The sequence below is a fragment of the Heterocephalus glaber genome, unplaced genomic scaffold (genome assembly GCF_053883595.1).
Source record: "Heterocephalus glaber isolate CG9 unplaced genomic scaffold, H.glaber_assembly_v1.0 deba00000331, whole genome shotgun sequence".
In the NCBI taxonomy this organism is placed as follows: domain Eukaryota; kingdom Metazoa; phylum Chordata; class Mammalia; order Rodentia; family Bathyergidae; genus Heterocephalus; species Heterocephalus glaber.
In genome coordinates this window covers 6,476,192-6,499,084 of record NW_028258142.1, presented here as the reverse complement: position 1 = coordinate 6,499,084, position 22,893 = coordinate 6,476,192, and the positions used below count along the sequence as shown (strand labels likewise).

Below are 22,893 nucleotides of genomic sequence, written 5' to 3'. Positions count from 1 at the left end.
GAGTGTATAATACAATATTGTTATTGTACCGATTAGTATTTTTCTGACTCTAGTGTTGCACAACTTTCCTTGTGCTGTACTGGCCATTTATCATCTTCTTGTATCTACTTCCTAATTGGATTGTCTATTAATGGACTGTAAGAGTTCTTTACATATTCTGGTCATAGGTTATATGTATTATAAATATGGTCTGTTTAAGGAATACTTTTCATTTTCTTAGTGATGTCATTTAAAGTTCTAAATTTTGATGGAATCTCATTTATCAATTTCTTTCTTTTATACGTCATGTTTTGTGTATCCTAGGAAATTCTTACCTACCCTAAATACATGAACATTTTCCCTTATAATTTCTTCCTAAAGTTTTATAGTTTTAGCCTTTCACATTTAGGTTCATAGATCCTTTCAAGTTATTTTTATGTATGGAAATAAAGGGTTGAGATTAATTTTTTACATAGGGATACCAGGTGTTCTAGTACCATTTGCTGAAAACACTATCTTTTCCTCTGTTCTTGAATGAGTTTATGTTCTATAAAATGTTAATGTTAAATAATCTTTCAAAACTCAGTGGACCATATATGTATGGTTCTATTTCTAGATTCTCTGTTTCATTCCATTGATCTATATGTCTTTCCTTATGCCAACACTGCCTTGATTACTGTAGCTTTAGAGGAAGTCTTAAAATTAGGTAATAAATGTCTTCCAACACTATTTTTTTTCTTTTTTTGTACTCCTACATAACTTTTAAATTTCAGTATCCAATTCTTCATTTACAGCAAGTATACATTGACCTGAATTTTTATATATACCTTGTGTTTTCTAATCCTGCTAAATTCAAACACAAGTTCTAGGGGCTCCTAGAGATTTCTTAGTATTTTCTCTGTAGATGATCATTTCATCTACATACAAAGATTTTGCGTCTACCTTGCCAATCATATGCTAATTGGGTGTTTTTATTGCCAGATTGTTTTGGTTTGGGCCTATGTTTCAAAGTTTAATGGTCAGATGAAGAGTAGGCATATCTGCCCTTGTTCTTAGGGAGAAAGCATTGTATTCTTTCCATTCATATAAGGCGTTTTTGCTGGAAGTACAGAGTAAATGGCTTATCTGTTGAGAAGGTTCTGTTCTACTTCTAGCCTCCTGATAGCTTTTACTATGAGCAGCTGTGGAATTTAGTCCAATACTTTTTCTACCACTACTGACAGGATCATATGGCTTTTTCTTTTCCTCTGTTAAAATGATGACTTTTGGGAATGGATCTTCCAATGTTGAACCAACACTGCCATCCCTATAACAAAACCACTTTCTACATACTGACGGATCTGACTTCTAATAGTTTGTTTTGTTAAACAAATTTCTATCTATGTTCATACTTTTTTCTTCTATTATCTTTACCCAGTTTTAGGATTAGTGCAATGTTGATTTCCTAAAATGAGGGGAGAAGTGTTGCTTCTTTCTTCTGCTTTAAATGTTTAATATAATTTATCAGTTAAAATGTTTATGAGCCTGTTTTGTGCAATGGAGACTAAAAGAACGGTACAAAAAAATCAATGAAGCCAAGAGTTGGTTCTTTGAAAGAATCAACAAAGTTGACAAACCCTTAGCCAACCTTACCAGAAAAAGAAAAGAAAAGGCCTAAATCCATGCAATTACAAATGAAAAGGGTACAATTACAATGGAGCCAGCAGAAATCCAGAGGATCATCAATACCTACTTCATGAACATATATGCTGATAAGATGGAAAACACAGAAGAAATGGACAGATTCCTACATACATATGAATTATCAAAGTTGAATGAAGGAGACCTAAAAATTCTAAACAACCCAATATCAATCAAGGAAATTGGAAACTTAATTAAAAATTTACTAAGATGAGCCCAGGTCCTGATGGCTTCACCACTGAATTCTATAAGACATTTAGAGAGGAACTGCTGCCACTACTCTTTAAACTCTTCAATGAAATTAAAAGGGAAGCAATACTTCCAAATTCATTCCTGAAAGCAAGCATCACCTTGATCCCCAAAGCAGAGAAAGACCAAACTGAAAAAGAGAACTATAGGCCAATTTCACTAATGAACATAGATGCAAAAATCCTTACTAAGATACTGGCAAATAGAATGCAGAAGATGATCAAGAAGATCATACAACCTGATCAAGTAGGATTCATCCCTGGGATGCAGAGATGGTTCAACATAAATCAATCAATGTAATACACACTGTATCAATAGAGCCGAGGACAAAAACCATATGATCATCTCAATAGATGCAGAAAAAGCATTCAACAAATTCCAATATGCATTTATGATAAAAACCCTACAAAAAATTGGAATAGACGGTCTCTACCTCCATCTGATAAAAGCTATCTATGAAAAACCAACAGCCAATATCATACTAAATGGTCAAAAACTGAAACCCTTTACACTAAAATCAGGAACAAGACAAGGATGTCCACTATCACCACTTCTGTTCAATATAGTTTTGGAAACATTAGCTATGGCAATTAGATAAGAAAAAGAAATAAAAGGAATAAAGATAGGAAATGAAGAAATCAAATTGTCATTAATTGCAGATGACATAAGACTCTACATAGAAGACCCCAAGAGCTCCACCAAAAGTCTTCTAGACTTAATAACCAAATTCATTAAAGTAGCTGGATACAAGGTCAACAGAAAAAAAAAAACAACAGCTTTCCTCTACATGAATAACAGACTCACTGAGAGAAACAGGGCAAACAATTCCTTTCACAACAGCATCCAAAAAACTGAAAAATCAACCTAACAAAAGAAATCAAAGACCTCTTCTCTGAAAACTATAGGATTCTGAAAAGAGAGATTGAAGATGATATCACAAAATGGAAAGACATCCCCTGCTCCTGGGATAGGAAGGATCAACATAGTGAAAATGATCATACTTCCAAAACTGCTATATAGATTCAATCCAATCCCAATTGAAATTCCAGCAGCATACTTCGCAGACATTGAGAAAGCAATCCAAAAATTCATTTGGAACAAGAAGAGACCTAGAATAGCAAAAGCAATACTAGGCAATAAAGACAAGGTAGGGGTATCACAAACCCCAACTTGAAACTATACTACAAAGCTACTGTGATAAAAACAGCATTGTATTGGCCAAGAAACAGACCTGAGGACCAGTGGAATAGATTTGAAGATGCAGAAACAACTCCAGACACACTCAGCCACCTCATCTTCAACAAATGAGCCAAACACCCTCACTCCAGGAAAGATAGCCTTTTCAATAAATGGTCCTGATAAATTGGGTTTCATCTTGCCAAAGATTAAAACTAGACCTATATCTCTCATCATACACTAAACTATAATCAAAATGGATTAAAGATCTAAATATTAAAACAGAAATGCTTAACTGCCTGGAATAGAGGTTAGGTAGAACTCTTGAAGACATTGGTGTAGGAAAAGATTTTATGAACAAAACCTCAGTTGCCCATGAACTAGCACAAAGAATAAAGGAGTGGGATCTCTTCTTATTAAAAAGCTTCTGCACTCCAAGATAAACTATGAACAGTGTGAAGAGACAACCCACAATGTGGGAAAATTTTTTTACCAGCTGTTCCTCAGACAAAGGTCTACTATCTAGAATCTATAAAGAACTTTAAAAAATCAGACCTCCCAAATTTAAAAGACCCAATCCAAAACTGGGCATCTGAAATGGACTGACATTTCTCAGACAAAGAAGTAGAAATAGCAAATAAACATATGAAAAAATGTTCAACATCACTGGTCATTCAAGAGATGCAAATGAAAACAACACTGGGATTCCATCTCACCCTAGAAAGAATGGATTCTGTAATGAAATCAAACCAATAAAAAATGCTGATTGGGTTGTGGGGAACGAGGAACACTGCTCCACTGCTGATGGTAGTGTAGACTGGTGCAACCACTGTGGAAATCAGTATGGTGATACTTCAAAGATCTAGGATTAAAGGTCCCATTTGACCTAGTTATTCCTCTCCTGAGTATCTTCCCCAAAGAATTAAAAGAATCATACCACAGCAATATACGTGCACCCATGTTCATAGTGTAACAGTTTGCATTAGCTAAAACTTGGAAACAGCCCAATTGCCCATCAACTGGAGACTGGATAAAGAAAATATGTTTTATTTAAATGGAGTACTACTCAGCCATAAAGAATGAGAAACTAGAGACATTTATAGCTAAATGGATGCACACTGAGGTGATACTCTTAAGTGAAATAAATAGGACACAGATGTGTAGTGAATAGTTTCTCTGGTGAGAAACTGAAAGTGTAAATAAGAATAAAAAATGTATAATAGATAATGTAAAATAGGAAGAAAAGGGGCAAAGGGGAAGGAGAAAGGGGAGGGGGATGGGGAAAAGAAAAAAGGGAATGAAATTAACATAAGAAAATAAAAAATGGAAACAAAGTCTTTGTAAACAGGGAGGGGTGGAGGGGTTGAAGGAAGAGCAGGGGAATGGGGAAAAATACGAACCAAGATATATTATGTAAAGGTTCAAATTTCCAATGATGAATGTCATTATATTATATACCTAAAATGTACCAATAAAATTAAAGATTTTTTAAAATGATAAACTTGAGACATTTCTAAGTAAATGGCTGCACCTTGAGACCATACTCTTAAGTGAAATAAATCAGACACTTGTTTAAATAATGCATTGTTTTTCTAGTATAAGAAACTGAAAGTGTAAATAAGGACCACAATGTATAACAGATATCAGAAAGTGGGAAGAAAATGCTCAAATGGCAAGGGAAACAAGGGAAGGAGGAGAGGGGAAGGAAGGCAGGGAAAGGGAAAAATCAGGAGTAGAAGAAAACAATTGAAACATAGCTTTTGTAAATAAGGATTGGAAGTAGGTTTGAAGGGAGAGGAGGTGATTAGGGAAAAAAGAAGAATCAAGATATATTATGTACAAGTACAAATTCCCTATGATGAATGTTATCATTGTGTTTATCTAAAGTGTACCAATAAAATTAATTTGAAACAATTAAATGGAACTAACTTGAAGATAAAAAAAGAAAAATAGACAAAAGGAAACTAAAATACACAGGAAGCATGATAAAGATAGAGATGATTTTAGTTTATGTTTTCATTCTGAAACAATTTCATATTTACAAAAACTGTTGCAAAAATATGGCAAAATTTTCTCATAGACCCTTCATTCAGAGTCTCCTGTTATCATGTCACATTTTGATATCAAAATCAGGAAATTAGCATTGATATAATACTATTCTCTAACCTAAAACCTTTCTTCAAACTTCATTCATGATTCCATCACTGTCATTTTATGATCTGAAATCTAATTACTTTCACTTGCCCCACTCTCCAGCCTCCTCCAATTTGAAGACATCCTTTGTCATTAATGACCTTGACACTTTTGAAGGGAAAAGTAGGATGAAAATATAAATGTAAGTGAACAAGGTCCTTCTACTTATATCTGTGTAATGTTTCCCCCATGTCATATTTTTGGCAAAATGCCACAGATGCAATGATGTGTCTTTCTTATGTTGTCACAAGGAGACAATCATTTAGCCACTACTGATGCTAATTTAATCACTAGATAATACTTTGCTATCTTTTCAGGTTCCTTCACTATATAGTTACTATTCTTTTTTGTTGTTGTTATTTGAGATAGGGTCTCACTAGGTAGTTCAACGTGGCCTTGAACTCACTACATATCCTGGGCTGGCCTCAAACTCATGATGATCCTCTTGCCTCAGCCTCCCAAGTGCTGGGATTACAGACATGCACTACAATGCCCTGCTTATTATCCTTTCTTTTGTTACTGGTATCTGCGGCATAAAACTTTGACACTATATCAATATTTTGTATCTTATATTTTCAACCACAAACTTTACCACCCATTGATAATTCTTGTCCCAAACTATCATTACTATGGTTTTGTCAAATGGTTAAGATGAAAATTTTTTTTAAAAAAACAAAATAGCCTAAGAAACTTCTCTTCAGGAATTGGTAAACTTTAGCTTGAAAGCCAAATTCTGCTGCCTGTTTTTGTAAATAAAGGATTTTGGAACACAACCTATGCCCAATCACTTGCAGATCAGCTATTGATAATTTCACAATACAGTGCCAGAGCTGAGTAACTGCAACAGCAATACATCCCAAGAAAGCTAAACTATTACCTGTCAAACCCCTGCTTTAGAAAAAAAAATCACATTTATAAAACACATACAGAAACTTTGGGAGAAAAATTTTCAAAGAACAACAAAAAAAGAGTTCCTATAAAGTAAAAGCCTGATCTGATCATCAAAAGAAAAAAGAAAAAATAGAAGATTGAAAAAGAAATTGAGACAATATTCCAGAAAGCAGAACAAAAGACTAAAGGAAAAAATGAGGTGAATATAAATATAAAAGACTTGAGAGGATCAGTCAAGAATGTATGAGGTAATTAGTAAAAGTTACAGAATAAAGATGAATGTACTTCTAGATTCTAGAAGAAAAAAATCTAGAACTGATACATAAGTTCTTAAGTTAAAATGACCCATAATGAATTCAAAGACATTTTCCAAAGCACATCAACTTGAAACTGCAAAATACCAGGGGAGAAAATTCTAAAAGCTTCCAGAGAGAGCTGAGAAAGCAAATTGCATGGAGGAAATAAAAGTTAAATGGTTATGTATGTATTTCTATTATTTTCATCACAATGCTAGGGTGACAAATGCCAATGAAGAAAGGTCTTCAAAGTTCCAGAAGATGTATTTTTCTTGCTATATTTAATACCCAGTTAAACTATCCATCAAATATTTTCAGAAGTTTATGAATTCAAAATTTACTTCCCACATCAGCCTTTCATAGAAAACTATGGGAGAATGTGCACCACTGAAAAATGATATAAATCAAGAAAGAGGAAGACAAGATTCCATAAAAGCTTATGCACACAGGAAACCTCAAGGTGGTGGCTCTCCAACGAGGCGTTTAAAACAAATAGGCAAATTTGGGAATGAAAAGTTCTAGAAGAAAAAATCAAATTCATAGCATATTTGGTAAAATGAGCAGCTTTAAGAAGCTCAATATTGTCTCATATGCATGAAAGTGCACGTGAAGGCAGGAATGTCTTGTAGAATCAGTCAGTCACATGAGGTGTGTGTATTTGCTTTGACAGAACACTTACCACACAGTGGCTTTTTGAATACTCTTTCCCCTGCCTTGACCTCATTACCCAACAAACTTCCCTTTAAGGTATATTTAGGGCTGGGATGTAGCTCAGTGGTGCCATGTCTACCTGGTAAGCACAAGGTTCTGAGTTTGACCCCTGGTACCAAAAAAAATTTTTTAAGTAACAGCAACAAAAAGGTGTAAATATTCTCTGTAATGTAGGGGCTTGCAGACTCATTCTGCCCACTTCACACTTCCAAAAATGCTGGTATATTCCTTAAAATTGTCCCCATTGATCCAACCAACAATTATTGAGCATTTATTATGAGCCTGGAATCTTTTTTTTTTTTGGTACCGGGGATTGAACTCAGGTCCTTGTGCTTGCATAGCAGGCAGCGAAACCACTGAGCTAAATCCCCAGCCTGAGGATTTTGTTGGGTGCTAGAGATGAAGCAGTGGACAAGGATCATAGCCCCTGGTCCAAGGACTAACAGTCTAGACAGAAAGACAGACATTAAGCATTATTAAATTCCACTATTGACAAGGGTTGTAACAAGCCTTGGCCTAAAAGCTTTCCTCATGTATTATATTCCTTGTTCCCCAACTCCATTCAAATGTTGTTAGAGGCAAAGAGAACAGGTCTCTTTCTCTGGCTCTGTATCATTTCTAGTACGTTCAGGACATTTAGTTCCTACACAACCAAAGCCAGTGAGTTAGGGGAGTCCCCACACATGGTCTTGTGATTGTTTTCAGATTTACCACAAGCCACACTTGGCTCCATGGTACTGATATAGGGGGAAGAGATATAACTCCCAAACCTACTAGGTGTCTGAAACACAAGTTCGTGTTCTCTAAAATCAAAGAATGAATTCTAGGAATACTGGAGGTTAAGAACAGGAAAAATTTATTGGGAGAAAGAAAGCTTCTAAGAGACAGAAGGGGGACCAGAAAGTGAGTTGCCCACTCACCCCACATTTCAAAGATGTTTTATACAGCAAAGCCATGTGGTGAGACAGGTACAAAGTGAGACAAAACTATAAGACCCAATGGAAATTTACAAGGTGGGCATGAGGTGGGACAAAACCATGACCAATCAATAAGATTACAAGTACAGTCACCCAGGTAATATTGATTAAATGGGGATCAAATGGGGGAGCAAGTCATGTAGCAAGCATACAAGGATTTTTCAGTAAGGGTGGGGGTCAGGGATATTTCCTGGAAAGGCTGGGTTAAGACCTTGACCCCTCCATCCAGGTGTTTGATACCTATTTAGAATATCAATCACTGCTATTTATCCCCAGGGGAAGCACAAGCGTGTGTAGTTTCTCTCCTTTTACAATTCTGGTGTTCAGTGACTGTGTCTTGATTGTCCTCCAGGTTGGCTCCTCCCGGGCTGGCCCTGAATTAACTGCCTACAAGATATCTAATTAAGTTACTTATCTGCAACAGTACTATATATCCAGGCTCTGCAGTGCCACCTGCTTTTCATTGTCTTCTTGTCCTCATCTCTGGCACTGCTAAGCCAAAGTCTCCTTCATCCCCAACTCCTACTTCTATGGAGCAGGCACTCTACATTCACTCTTTGGCAAATGAAATGACATTGCCCTATGCTCCCAAGGTCTGATACAGATTTCAAGTTACTGTCTTCTCAAGGGATTTGGCCCAAGGCCAAGGACACAGGAAGGTGAGGATTGTGTAAGCAGCAGGAATCTTTTCTCTCAGGTTCTTTGGCTAAGAACTTAATATTACTCCCAAATTTTACTATCTCCGAGCCCTTAATTCTATATACTCTCACATACTATCATATACATACCTCAAAAGAGGAAAACAGCCATGCTCAAAAGGAGAAGAATGAAAAGGTTTAATCATGCATGCCTGAGTAGGAGAAATAAGGTATAATATAAAAAAACCACTGAGAATAACTTTAGGGGAAAATAAAAATATGATCAAACACAATCAATAAAATCCAAAACAAATTTAGAATCAAATGGCCTAAAATAACATACGTGTGGATACATGTTGCCACTATTTGATCCCTGTATACAGTGAACCATCAAGTTACAACCAGCCTGACATACAAACTTGAGTTGATTAGGTTAATGGAAGATTCATCTGCCTCTTGCTATCTATAGTGTGTACTCAGGTAAACATCCAAATCTCAGCTGTACTGACTTACAACCAACTTGAGTTATAACCAGCCCTTGAGAATCGATCGAGTTCGTAAGTCACGTGCACTTTATCTGTCAGTTCACCTGAAATATTCCCACAGAGGAAGTGTTTGATAACTAATCTATCACCATCCCACTAATGGAGAACTAGGAGTTGAGTGCCTTAATTGTATTCTACTATTCTTTTCTAAGTTATAATCCCTCTGATGATCTCTATCTTTCCTCATCAATTTCACCATTTCTCTATTTTGTTTTATTAAACCCTAATATGGCGACTGAAGGCTGTGAGCATAGTACTTTCCACAGTTCTAATGGATACCATGAAGTTTATATTTAAGCGTATCTTCTCATTTGGGCTTCTTGCTAATTAAGAAAAAACAAAGCCTCATCTATACAGCACATATATACATACACACACACAGGTGTGCACATGCACACACAAACATACCACATACAAACTAATCGCATGACCACATGCTCAGATAGACTTGTTTTTTAAACTAAGGGCAGAAGAGAAGTAAATACGTTTTCCCTTTTTTGTCTGACATGAAATTTCATTAGGATGTACTATTTTTTAAAATTTAACTTAATCTTCTAAATGTTAACTTAGAAATGACATGTAAGTCATAATTTCTGTTGCAAAAATAAGGCATCACAGAGATTACTATAAATATGCTTTATTTAACTTTCAATACCAAGAACAAAGCTGTTAGTCAAAAACAAATAGCTAACTAGCAACAATACTTTGCCACCTATTGTTTAGTATTTTGTTCCAAACCAGTGGTTTATTTTTGCTACACTGAGGTAAAGGACCAGGCTGACAATGAAATATTCTTCTGTCTCTTCAATCCACACCAGTTCTGCATGCACTCTTCCTTCCACATCCTTATAGTCAATATAGTATGTCTGTCCCAAGAAATGAGGACCATCCGAGGGGCAGACAGCCGGCCTCATGTAGACTGCAGAGCTCAAGCACCAAAAGGGCTTCCTGTGCTCATCCAGAAGAGTCACATCCATGAAAGAACAACTCTAAAAACAAACATAAATGTAAGGATAAAATGGCCAGTTAGACCTGATTTGCACCAATGTAGAACTGACTGGAAATGCTGGATGTGACATCAAATCCAGAATAATACCATTGGCACTGTGTGGCCTATATATCCTAGACCAGCAATGGTGAACCTATTAGAGCTTTCAACAATACAAACAGCCCGCTGAGGCATGCATGCCGTAGATTCACCACCACTGTCCTAGATTATGAATAGCACTTACTGGGTCCCATCACTTAATACTTACTCCTGCAGACATGTGAGCCACTGAGGAGCTTTCAGTACCATAGAGTCTATAGCTGGAACCTGAGATGCAGAGTAAACTTTGCCCCATGCTTGTGGCCTAGAGGCAATAGATGTTATACAATGACAAAGATGTAGTAGTGGTGCCAGTCCTTCAGAGACAGGGGACCCAAAGTGCCCTGGAAAGCAGTGGTGATGTCCTCCTGGGATCTCCATGCACCAACACATGTCACATGACATTCTTTTGTAAAAGCTCCTGCTTCTTTGAGGCTCAGGGTTTTCACTTCTTCCCCTTGCTCCATCCTTGTCTCTTTTGTATATCAACCTCCTGCTCACCCCTCTCTCTTGAAGAGGGTGGCACCAGACTCACTGTCTGCTCCTGTGTCTCTTTCATTCCTGGGTCTCACCATCGCCCTGAGTGATTCCACCCACTTAAGGATCCTAGTGGAGCCATGTAATGTACTGGATTCTGAATACCTGAGCTACTGACTTCCATGATCTACTCTTTGACTTCACCTGTTATTTGTTATTATGTTACCTGTTATTATGACCCTAAGTCATGATTATGACTTCTCATAAATGCTTTGCTTCCAAAATCAACACAGTAACACCTGTTTTTTGAGCTCTTCATCTCCCAGCTTACTAACTCAACTACTCCCACTATGGCTGTATTTCAGTGTCACCCACGGCATTTCCATACTGCAAGCCATGACTCATTAGTGTATCCTGAATCACATTTAGTGGGGCACAACTATACGTTGAAATAAAATAAAACACAAAAAATCAGCATGCATTGCACACATTAAGTATAAGCATGATTTTATGAAGTCTGTTTTAGTGACACATGAATATGTGTGTTTGTAGGTAAACTGGAATGGAAAATGTAAAAATGTTGGAAGAGCACTCACTGTCCATGAACCCTGTACTGCAGCCCTCAATTCTTTCTTAGCCCTCCTCTCGTCCAGTTTAAGATTTCATTGCCCTTCACTGGACTAACGCCCTTGCTGATTCACACACCTCCCTTGCCCCTCTTTTATCACACCTGGCATCCAGGTCTAGCCTAACCCAGCCCTGGTTGAGCCTGATTATTTTCCCTAACTGAATGTGAGTGTCCAGTGTGTGGTGGAGGCATGCACAGAGCAGATGGGTTCCCTGAGCAGCCACAGCCATGCTCAGTATCAGGGATTCTGTGGTACATCTCTGGGGGCTCACGTCCTCCTTGTTGAACAACTCTCCCAATCCTCATCCTCTCCCTCAACCCTCTATGCCCCACTCATCTCAGGATGCCTCTACTGATTACCTCATTCTTCACAAAAATAGAAAAAGGTACTTTTCCTTATCTTTCCAACACCAAAGCCACAAACCTGCTGCTTTTCTCCTCCTGCCTTCTCCTTGCCTACATGCATGTTTGTTTTTAATCTATTTTAACCCAATCCTATTTGATCTGGCCCAGAAACTTGGACTGTAGCTCATCCCCATTATCTCAAGGATGCAACCTTTCAGACTCAAGTGGGTACTTTCCACCACCCCACCAGCTTTAGCCTTAAACATGTGCAAGTAATTCCCATACTGGACAAACAGCGAGAGAAATAATCTCCCTGGACCTCACCAATCCCTGGCTCTTTCCTCCCTTTACACAGAGACTTCTCTCTGTCTTTCCTGGATTTGTCCACATCTTTAACTCCCACTCGTGCTTCAACCCACTCCAACCAGCAAGCTGCTGTCTTCAAATCAAAACACTTCCTCCTAAGGCCACCAAGTGCAATGCACATCTGAAATTTCTGCTTCAGCACCATTTAGTGTTACTTATTCTAGGTGGAAAACTGTTCTCCCAAATGCTTTCAGAAGCCACCACTCTGCAGCTTTCTACCAGGCCCCATTGCTGGAGCTCCTCACAGCTTGGCCTTAAACCCTAGTTTCACTATATATAATCCTTCTTCCTACATGGAATATGTCCACATCCACAACTTGAACTATAACCAATGTGTGCCTGTGAATCCCAAGTCTATCTCCAGGCAGAATCAGCTTTCTAAGCTCCAGGCCTAAATATCCAAGTACCTGCTCAGCATCCTAGATGTTTCAAATATCCACTGAATTAATTCAGCATGACTACATCCAAATTCATGATCAGTCCAGTAAAACTCTCCTAGTACTCCTTACCTTAGGGATTACGGAAAACATCACTAACTGTCTGGTTGTGCATATCTGAAACCTGGGACTTGTCCTGGAACATCCTTCCCCTGACCCTCCATGTGTAGCCCATCCCCAAATCCTGCCAGTTTTCATCTCCTATCTTTCAAATAAATTTATCTTTCTCCATTGCCACTGCCCTAGTCCAAGTGCTATGGTCTATATATGGTCTGCACGATGGTATTGAGAGGTGGGGGGTTGGGGAGGGGAGTAGGTCATGGGTGCAGAGTTCTCATGAATGGGATTAGTGGTCTTAGAAAAGAGACCCCACAGAGCTGCCTCACCCCTTCCACCACACAAGGACACAGTGGAAAGTGCCATCCATGAACCAAAAAACAGACCCTCTCCACACACAGAATCTGCCAGTGCTCTGAGCCTAACTTCCCACACTCCACAACTATGAGAAATAAATGTCCATTATTTAAAAGCCATCTACCTCCTGATACTTTGTTACAGCAGCCCAAATGGACTAGGGCACCAAACTGCCCTTTCTTTAAGGACCCACAACAGAAACTGATTTCTTCCCATTCACTCCCATTATCTGTATTCAGGAGATTAATCTGTATCAAATTCAACTCCGGTCATGTTACTCACAGCTTAAATCCTTCAACAGTGTCTGCTACTTTCAATAAAGAGCCAAGTTACTTCCTGTTGCCTATAAGGACTACCTCTGTCCACCTGCCCATCCACCCTAACCTCAAGCAATGCCTCCTCCTGCCATCTGTGTGTGCCACCACATCAGCCTTTTTTCAAGTCCACGAACATGCCATGGCCCCCCTGACAAAAGGTCATGCCTGAGAATGCTCTCTTACCCTTCATCTGTCTCGACCTTCAGAATTCATTTCAAACACCAATCCCTTGGGCCGGGGATTTAGCTCAGTGGTTCTGCCACCTGCCTCACAAGCGCAAGGACCTGAGTTCGATCCCTGGTACCAAAAAAAAACCCCCAAAAAACCAAAACACCAATCCCTCAAGGAAGTCTCCCAGACACTCCTATTTCAATAGCCCAGAAACATAGTGAGGAGGCACCATATTTTGTGTGTAGTGTTTTTTTTTCTGGTGTCACCTCCTATGCCCCAACACCTAGCTCAGTCCAGCCCTTAGTAACCAGTAAATATTTGCTAATGAATAAATAAATAAAATGAAGGCTTGTCATAAAGGATGACAAGAGTTAAGTTAGCAAAAAAAGAAGGAAAAAAGGGAACAGCATATGCCAAAAGGCTGAAAGAACATGACATGGTTGCATACTGAAGACCAGTCAGCAGGACAAGGACCAGGAGGGGCAGACTGCAGCATCTTGAGAGCAGGGCTCAGGTTAGCTCCTGTCCTTATAAATATGCCAGGTTCAAAACTCAATGTCTGGGAGACTGCAGCACTGGCCCATGTGGGAATGCCCTGCTCTTTCAATCATGTTCGTTCTCACAGCACCAGCCACCTTAAACATTCATACAGCCAGCCTCAACACTACTGAGTAGAGTGGCCAAAGCGCCCTTCTTATGGGGCACAGCCATTCACATCCTGAAGCCATGAACTTCAGCATGACTTCAGGCTGTAGCATAAAACAGAACCTAAGAACTATACTAAAATATCTATTTTAAATTAAAATTGATGACAAGTTCCATATAGATTTAGAAGTAACATTAAAATAACATCAAAAATATCAAGGCATGAAAGAAAAAAGTAAAGGAAGACATACAAGAGAAGCCTTACCAAAAGAAAATTTATCAGTTAGAAATTCTGAGGGGAAATGAAAACAGACAGATCAGGAGAGTATTTTATTGTGAATTATACTGAAGACTGCAGCAGAACTGCTTATGATAGGGTAGCCTGGCTATCTAAAATGACTTCATAAAACAGCACAGTAACCATCCATAAAGCAACTGTCCTGTGTGGATTCATTACTGATATGAATTTGGTATCATAACCTGACTTTAAAAAAAGACTAGTCTGCTTATGATTGTTTTGCTTTTAAAGTTAAACAGTCTACCACGTCAATGTGTGAACTCCTAAAGCGAGACTCCAAGAACACCAGCTCAGGATCCTTCCTATTGGTGCCAGCAAGTATTGGTTGTAACTGCACTCCTGAGCTCTGGGGAATTTTGTTACGGGATCAGTGAAGTCCAGAGACCCCTGTCAGGACCACATGTCCCTTTAAAGAAAGCAATGCAACAGGCATCATCCTCTGCCCTTATCATTAAAGGTATTTTCCCTCTTTTTTGTCGTGAAAACTAGAATCAGATTTGGGCAATGGATTTTCCTACCAGCCTTTGCTCAGGTGGGTATTTAAAGTATTAGAAGATGTCATACCAGAGGCTATGTCTACAATTTCTGGATGTTTCCATTTAACTCTGTTTGTAGTAGTTATATAGACCTGAGAAACTTTTTCTATCTTATGCCCTTGCTTTAAAAAAAAAAAAGTCTTTAACTCACTGAAAGTATTTCTTAAAATATTTTTTATTGATTCACTATGCTTAAGGTGATCATACTGAAGGAAAATTCCTGAGCTGCATGGCAAATGCAAAGAATATGCCATCATTTACCTGTCTTCTTTCTTTGAAAACCTGAAGGGACAGATTAGTCTTAATACTGACTCCATATACAAAAGGCAAATGCAAATTGATCCACTCACCCTCTTTCCTGAGAGGAGACAGGCTGTTGCACGATTCTCCATCTTCCTTCTCCCAGAGACCATCCAAAAGAAGGAATTCACAGGGAAACTATCTGGAGCTAAGCCTTCCACTCCCTACTTCAAGAACTCCAAATCTTATTTTCAGATTCAGCTGTGTACCTAGGCCCACTACTTTAGCAGCCTACAGAACCATGGCCTGCAGCTGACTAGAGGGTCTGGATTTGAGGCTATGATTTCAGCCTCTGTGAGAACTATTATAAGAAATGCACTGATGCATTTGCTGCTAAAAATGCTTTTTTAGGATTTCATCTGCCTTTCCTACAGTTCTGTGGGAGACTCTGTTTTTAGTAAAGCATTGTTTCTTGGTATCATTACTATATTTCCTTTTTTTCCTTCCAATACAGAGAAAATGACTCATTTTATCTTGCTCTAAACCACCAGGAAAAAAGAGGACAAATTTTAAAGAATCATCCTGATCCTTTGTCATATTTATATTCTGCCTTCCTTGGTCCTCAAGATCTTTTTTTTTTTTTGGTACCGGGGATTGAACTCAGGACCTTGCGCTTACAAGGCAGGCATGGTGCCACTGAGCTAAATCCCCAGCCACTCCCCCCCTAAAATCTATTTTTGTTTTAATATTTTATTTTGGTACATAGTTTTTATGATAACCCCCATGTAGGTCTATCAAAGTTCCATGTAGGTCTATAATGTCTGTGCTCTTAAAAACATGAAATAGTATCCCTTTGAGTGTCATAAACATGATTTTTACCAAAGATTAAACATTTGCTTACAAATAAACAGGATGAGTAAGACATCTCATTGTATCAAACACCAAGTGGTCCAGGAGATAATAATCCATAACACTCCCTGTGGTCGTGGTCATCATTATTAACATTCCTAAGGAGGTGTCCAAGAGATGAGCTCGCTCATTCCTGTGACTACGAAATCCTATTCATTCCATCAAATAAAGATTGAGGCTAATGAGACCCGGGGCAGTCAAGGCACAGAATCACAGAAGAAAATAAACTATATGTGAACATTCTTCCTGCTCCCTCTTTTTCCCCCTTCATTTCCTCCTCCCCCTCCTTCCCTACCAATTCTCAGCAATAAATCAACTTTCCTGTCCATGTGGCTAATCTTTTTCTCAACTACTTAAGATGTTTATATCCTGGAACAAGAACTTATAGATGCAATAAAACTTAAACTGGTATAGAGAACCAGGAATGGTGGTGCACTCCTGTAAGCTTAGCACTCAGGAGATTGAGGCAGGAGGATGCCTGAGAGTTCAAGGCCAGCCTGGGCTACATAGTGAGTCCAAGGCCAGCCTGAACTACAAAGGGAGACTGTGTCTCAAAAAAAAATAAAATAAAATACACTGGTCTACATGTGTAAATAATGAATAGTTTCGCTAGTGTGACAAACTTAAAGTGTAAATAAGGACTAAAAGGTAAAAGAGATAATGTGAAATAGGAAGAAAAGGGGCAAACAGGAAGGGAAAGTGGGAGGGTAGGGGAAAGGAAAGAAGGGAATGGAATTAACATGAGAAAATGAAAAAAAGGAAACAAAGTCTTTGTAAATAGGGAGGGATGGAGGGGTTGAAGGGAGGATGGGGAAGGGGGAAAAAATAAGAACCAGGAGATTATGTAAAGGTGCATATCTACAATGATAAATGTCATTATATTGTACAACTAAAATGTACCAATAAAAGGATATACAAAAAAAATACACTGGTGTAGCATGATGAAAATGTTTTGAGTAACTCCTACTTTCCAGGTCCAACTTTTAGCTCCCTCCTCTCCATAAAACAGACAGGGTGGGAGGGAGTGGAAGGTGTAGCCAGTGCAGTTCAAAAACTCTGCTGCAGGGAGGAAATTATAAACATCAGAGCAGAAATCAATGCAATGGAGACTAAGAGAACAATACAAAAAAATCAATGAAGTCAAGAGTTGGTTCTTCGAAAAAATAAACAAAATTGACAAACCCTTAGCAAAACTTATCAGAAAAAGGAAAGAAAAGGCCCAAATCCAAGCAGTTAGGAATGAAAAGGATGAAATTAAAATGGACCCAGCTGAAATCCAGAGGACCATCAATACTTATTTCAAGAACCTATACACCAATAAGATGGAAAACACAGAAGAAATGGACAGATTCCCAGATATGTATGAATTACCAAAGTTGAATGAAGGAGACCTAAAAATTCTAAAGAACCCAATATCAATCAATGAAATTGAAAACATAATTAAAAACTTACCAACTAAGAAAAGCCTGGGTACTGATAGCTTCACTGCTGAATTCTACAAGACATTGAGAGAGGAACTACTGCCACTACTGTTTAAACTCTTGAGTGAAATCAAAAGGGAAGCAATACTCCCAAATTCATTCCTGGAAGCAAGCATTACCTTGATCCCCAAAGCAGAGAAAGACCCAACCAAAAAAGAGAACTACAGGCCAATCTCCCTAATGAACATAGATGCAAAAATCCTTTCTAAGATACTGGCACATAGAATGCAGAAGACCATCAAGAAGATCATATACCCTGACCAAGTGGGATTCATCCCAGGGATGAAGGGATGGTTCAATATATGCAAATCAATCAATGTAATACACTATATCAATAGAGCCAAGGACAAAAACCATATGATCATCTCAATAGATGCAGAAAAAGCATTCAACAAAATCCAACACGCATTTATGATAAAAACCCTACAAAAAACTGGAATAGATGGTCTCTACCTCAAACTGATAAAAGCCATCTATGAAACACCAACAGCCAATATCATACTAACTGGTCATATATTGACATCTTTCACACTAAAATCAGGAACAAGACAAGGATGTCCACTATCACCACTCCTGTTCAATATAGTTTCAGAAATATTAGCCATAGCAATTAGACAACATAAAGAAAGAAAAGGAACAAAGATAGGAGATGAAGAAGTCAAATTGTCATTATTTGCAGATGACATGATACTCTATATAGAAGACCCCAAGAACTCCACCAAAAGTCTTCTAGACTTAATAACCAAATTCAGTAAAGTACTGGATACAAGGTCAACACACAAAAATCAATAGCGTTCCTCTACACGAATAACAGACTCACTGAGACAGAAACAGGAAAAACAATTCCTTTCACAATAGCATCCAAGAAACGGAAATACCTAGGAATCAACCTAACAACAGAAATCAAAGACTTCTTCTCTGAAAACTATAGAAGAAAAGAGAGATTGAAGATGATATCAGAAAATGGAAAGATATCCCTTGCTCCTGGGTAGGAAGAATCAACATAGTGAAAATGGCCATACTTCCAAATCTGCTATATAGATTCAATGCAATCCCAATTGAAATTCCAGCAGCATACTTCACAGACGTTGAGAAAGCAATCCAAAACTTCATTTGGAACAAGAAGAGACCCAGAATAGCAAAAGCAATTCTAGGTAACAGAGACATGGCAGGGGGTATCACAAACCCCAACTTGAAACTATACTACAAAGCTACTGTGATAAAAACAGCATGGTACTGCCAAAAGAAATAGACCTGAGGACCAATGGAACAGATTAGAAGATGCAGAAACAACTCCAGACACACTCAGCCTCCTCATCTTTGACAAAGAAGCCAAACACCCTCACTGGAGGAAAGACAGCCTCTTTAATAAATGCTACTGGAAAAATTAGGTTTCAATGTGCCAAAGACTAAAACTAGACCCATATCTCTCACCATGCACTAAACTAAAATCGAAATGGATTAAAGATCTAAATATTAAAACAGAAACACTAAACCGGCTGGAAGAGAGTTTAGAAAGAACTCTTGAAGACAATGGTGTAGGAAAAGATTTTATGAACAAAACCTCAGTTGTCCATGAACTAGCACAATCAACAAGGGGACCTCTTCTTACTAAAAAGCTTCTGCACAGCAAGAGAAGCCACCAACAGTGTGAAGAGACAACCCACAATGCGGGAAAAAATTTTCACCAGCTGTCCCTCAGACAAAGGTCTACTATCTAGAATCTATAAAGAACTTTAAAAAATCAGACCTCCCAAATTTAAAGACCCAATCCAAAAACGGGCATCTGAAATGAACAGACACTTCTCAGACAAAGAAGTAGAAATAGCAAATAAACATATGAAAAAATGTTCAACATCACTGGTCATTTCAAGAGATGCAAATGAAAACAATGCTGAGATTCCACCTCACCCCAGAAAGAATGGCTGCTTATCATGAAATCAACCAATAACAAATGCTGGCAGGGCTGTGGGGAAAGAGGAACACTGCTCCACTGCTGATGGTAGTGTAGACTGGTACAGCCACTGTGGAAATCAGTATGGAGATACCTCAAAGAACTAGGACTGGAAGTCCCATTTGACCAAGCTATTCCCCTGCTGGGTATCTTCCCCAAAGAATTAAAAGAATCATACCACAGTGATATATGTGCACCCGTGTTCATAGTAGCACAGTTTGTAATTGCTAAAACTTGGAAACAGCCCAAATGCCCATCAACTGGAGACTGGATTTTTAAAAATGTGGGGTTTTTTAATAAAATGGAGTACTACTCAGCCATAAAACATGAAAAATTAGAGACATTTATAGCTAAATGGATGCACATTGAGGCGATACTCTTAAGTGAAATAAATAGGACACATGTGTAAATACCAAATAGTTTTAGTGTGAGAAACTGAAAGTGTAAATAAGGACTAAAAGGTATAATAGATAATGTGAATTAGGAAGAAAAGAGGCAAAGGGGAAGGGGAAGTGGGAGGGGTACAGGAAAGGAAAGAAGGGAATGGAATTAATATGAGAAAATGAAAAAAAGGAAACAAAGTCTTTGTAAATAGGGAGGGATGGAGGGGTGGAAGGGAGGGCAGGGGAAGGGGCAAAAAATAAGAACCAGGAGAGGTTGTGTAAAGGTGCAAATTTCCAATGATGAATGTCATTATATTGTATACCTAAAATGCACCAATAAAATAAATTTTTTTAAAAAACTCTGCTGCAGTCCACCACCCTCCATGAAAAACAACAAGTACTCTATAAACATTGATGAAGAAATCAAGTGATGGTCAATGTCTATAATAACGTGTACAAATATACAACCAGGATAATTAATCCAACACTTTAAAGGAAGCATTGTATATATATTTATAACAACAAACATTTTTTATACAGAAGCAAATTACTTGAAAAACTAAAGTAACTTTTTTACCTCTATAATGGCATCAAAAATATTAGTTCTCCAAGCAAGGCCAACTTTTCCAATAAGAGGAAGGTGTTCTCTGCTATTTCTAAAATGTATCACAGTAAGCTTCACATATCCATCTTCAATGCATTCTGAAAGGATTTAAGGTAGTTTTAATTACTATATTCCAATGCAGGACAGCAAATCAAGAATTTTTAGGCTGGCCACTCTACAAAGGATACCTCATACTGCTAAGTTCTACATTCAACAGAGGACATCAGCACAGATTGTCCTGAGGCCAGAACAATGTATCTTTGCCCCAGAGACAGAAAAATGAATGTGTAATCTGGGAAAGGGACACCAAAGGCTAGTCAGGAAAAGATGGCTGGGGTGAGCCTGGGTACATACCATTACTAATGCAAAGTTTGTAAGAAGACTTTTCTCACTTGATACATTAGCCTGCTTCTCAGTACTGTATCAAATACCTGAAGTGATCAACATAGAAAGTCCATGGGTGCTTGACCCCATTACTTTTGGGTCTATGGTGAGATAGCATATCATGGCAGGGAGCATGTAGTAGATCAAGCTGCTTACCACAAGGCAGCTGGGAAACAGACAGTATTGTTTCACAATCCCCTTTAAGGACATGCCTCCAATAACCTGAAGATCTTTCACTAAGCCCTATCTCTTAAAGGTTTCTACCATCTTCCAATAGTGCCAAACTGAGGGCCAAGGCTTTAACACAGAGGCCCTAGGAACATTCCAGATCCAAACTATAGCATTTGGTCAAACTATAGCACATTGGTCAACAATGGAAATAGAAAACTAGAAATACAGAGCTTAAGAAATGAGATGTCGAGATGGCATATAAAGTAAATAAATGAGAGGGATCCATAATAGCACTGCTCCCAAAAGGAGAGAATGGAGAGCAAGTAAGCCGAAGCAAATAAGGGAAGGAGCTGCTTCAGTACATAAAATACACATCTTTATGCATACTAATAAATGAGTAAAAGTCTTCACACATGCTTACCGAAGCATGAGGCCAAGCCTTCCCTTTCTCTAACTTGCTCAAAGCTGGATATCACCAACATTACTACCACTGATGGGCCTTCACCACCAAGCAACACATATGTTCTGCTTTCCAAAGCCTCTTGTGATGGGGGAGAACCTGCAGCACTCCCCAGTCCCCATGTAATGCACATGAAAAGTGATTGTGAAACATAATAATAAAATTAAATCTTCACTTACATGCAAAGTTTCTTCACAGTCAGACTTTTGAATAGAGGTAAGATGCACAATACAGAGCAAAGTAGATGAGAAAAACTCAGAACAAATGTTCTGTATTCCTAGGTTTGGTTATTTCACAGGAGCTAAAGCCTTGTTTCAGAAATACTGTACAGTATTCTCCAATTTGTGTACCCAAAAGGTTAAAACTGATGCTTCCCCAGGGTCTTCCACTGTGACACAATAATGTGCTCTAAGTGAGAAATTCCACCAAAGGTAGGCACTCTGAGCCCTGCAGGAGCTACTCAGCCTAGATGGCCATGCTGTCAGCTTCTCAGAGTCTTACTTTTGTCCCAAGGATGGAGGCAGTACACATTTTCTTTTGGGCTGTTGAGTAATTAACAAGAACTGTGAAGTCCATTTTCCCTAGGTGTAGGAATGAATGCCAAATGATACTGTTCTTTCCCAGGCAGTTGTACTGTCACCTCAGCAGGGCTGGACAGAAGCAGCGACAAAGTCTGAAATATAAGCCCTCACTGGAGATAGAGTAATGACATTATGAATGGACCAGATGTGACTCTGCTCTGCTACGTACTACAGCACTGCCATGTGCAAAATCCAGAGAGACCTTCAGTGGCTCAACAAAGGTGAACCTAGGGACTGATATCTGGCAGTGTAGAACAGAAAACTGGGGATCCATTTTCCATGTGGCTCATCCTCAGGACACTGTGGAAAATGGATCCCAAATACAACAGCCAATAACATCTCAATAGCAATTGTCTGAGCTGATAAACATGATATTCTTATAGGAGGCAAAGCCTGTTGTTATTTTGTTATTACCATATATTATGCCATTTCAGAAAAATTATAAAGCTGCAATGCCTTAATAGATCTGACTCTTTCAGCAGGCTGTTGGTACCTATTTACATCTGTAAGACAGAAAAGGTTCAGCTCTGTTCACATTTAAATGATCTGCAATCATGTTGATAAAGTGTGTATATACATGTGACAATCCACAGTACTTACTGTACATCTGCCATAAGCTTAAGCACATTATATATAGTAGCTTAAAAGAATACTTTACAAGATTTTAAAA

General features: G+C 38.4%; 1 protein-coding gene across 3 annotated transcripts in view; it reads right to left on the bottom strand.

Moving 5' to 3' along the window:
* Fbxo15 (F-box protein 15) overlaps positions 1 to 22,893 on the bottom strand; it is a 123,177-nt gene that overhangs the window by 49,553 nt on the left and 50,731 nt on the right. For 2 of the 3 annotated variants that reach the window (XM_004861960.3, XM_004861959.3), the window contains 2 exons: positions 20,601 to 20,725; positions 9,957 to 10,324 (listed from right to left, as the gene is read on the bottom strand). In XM_004861960.3, the coding sequence (XP_004862017.1) occupies positions 10,055 to 10,324; positions 20,601 to 20,725 (395 nt within the window). In that variant the 3' untranslated portion in view covers positions 9,957 to 10,054. Of the gene's footprint in view, positions 1 to 9,956; positions 10,325 to 20,600; positions 20,726 to 22,893 lie in introns of those variants that run through there. The other variant, XM_087191273.1, reaches the window with a different exon arrangement.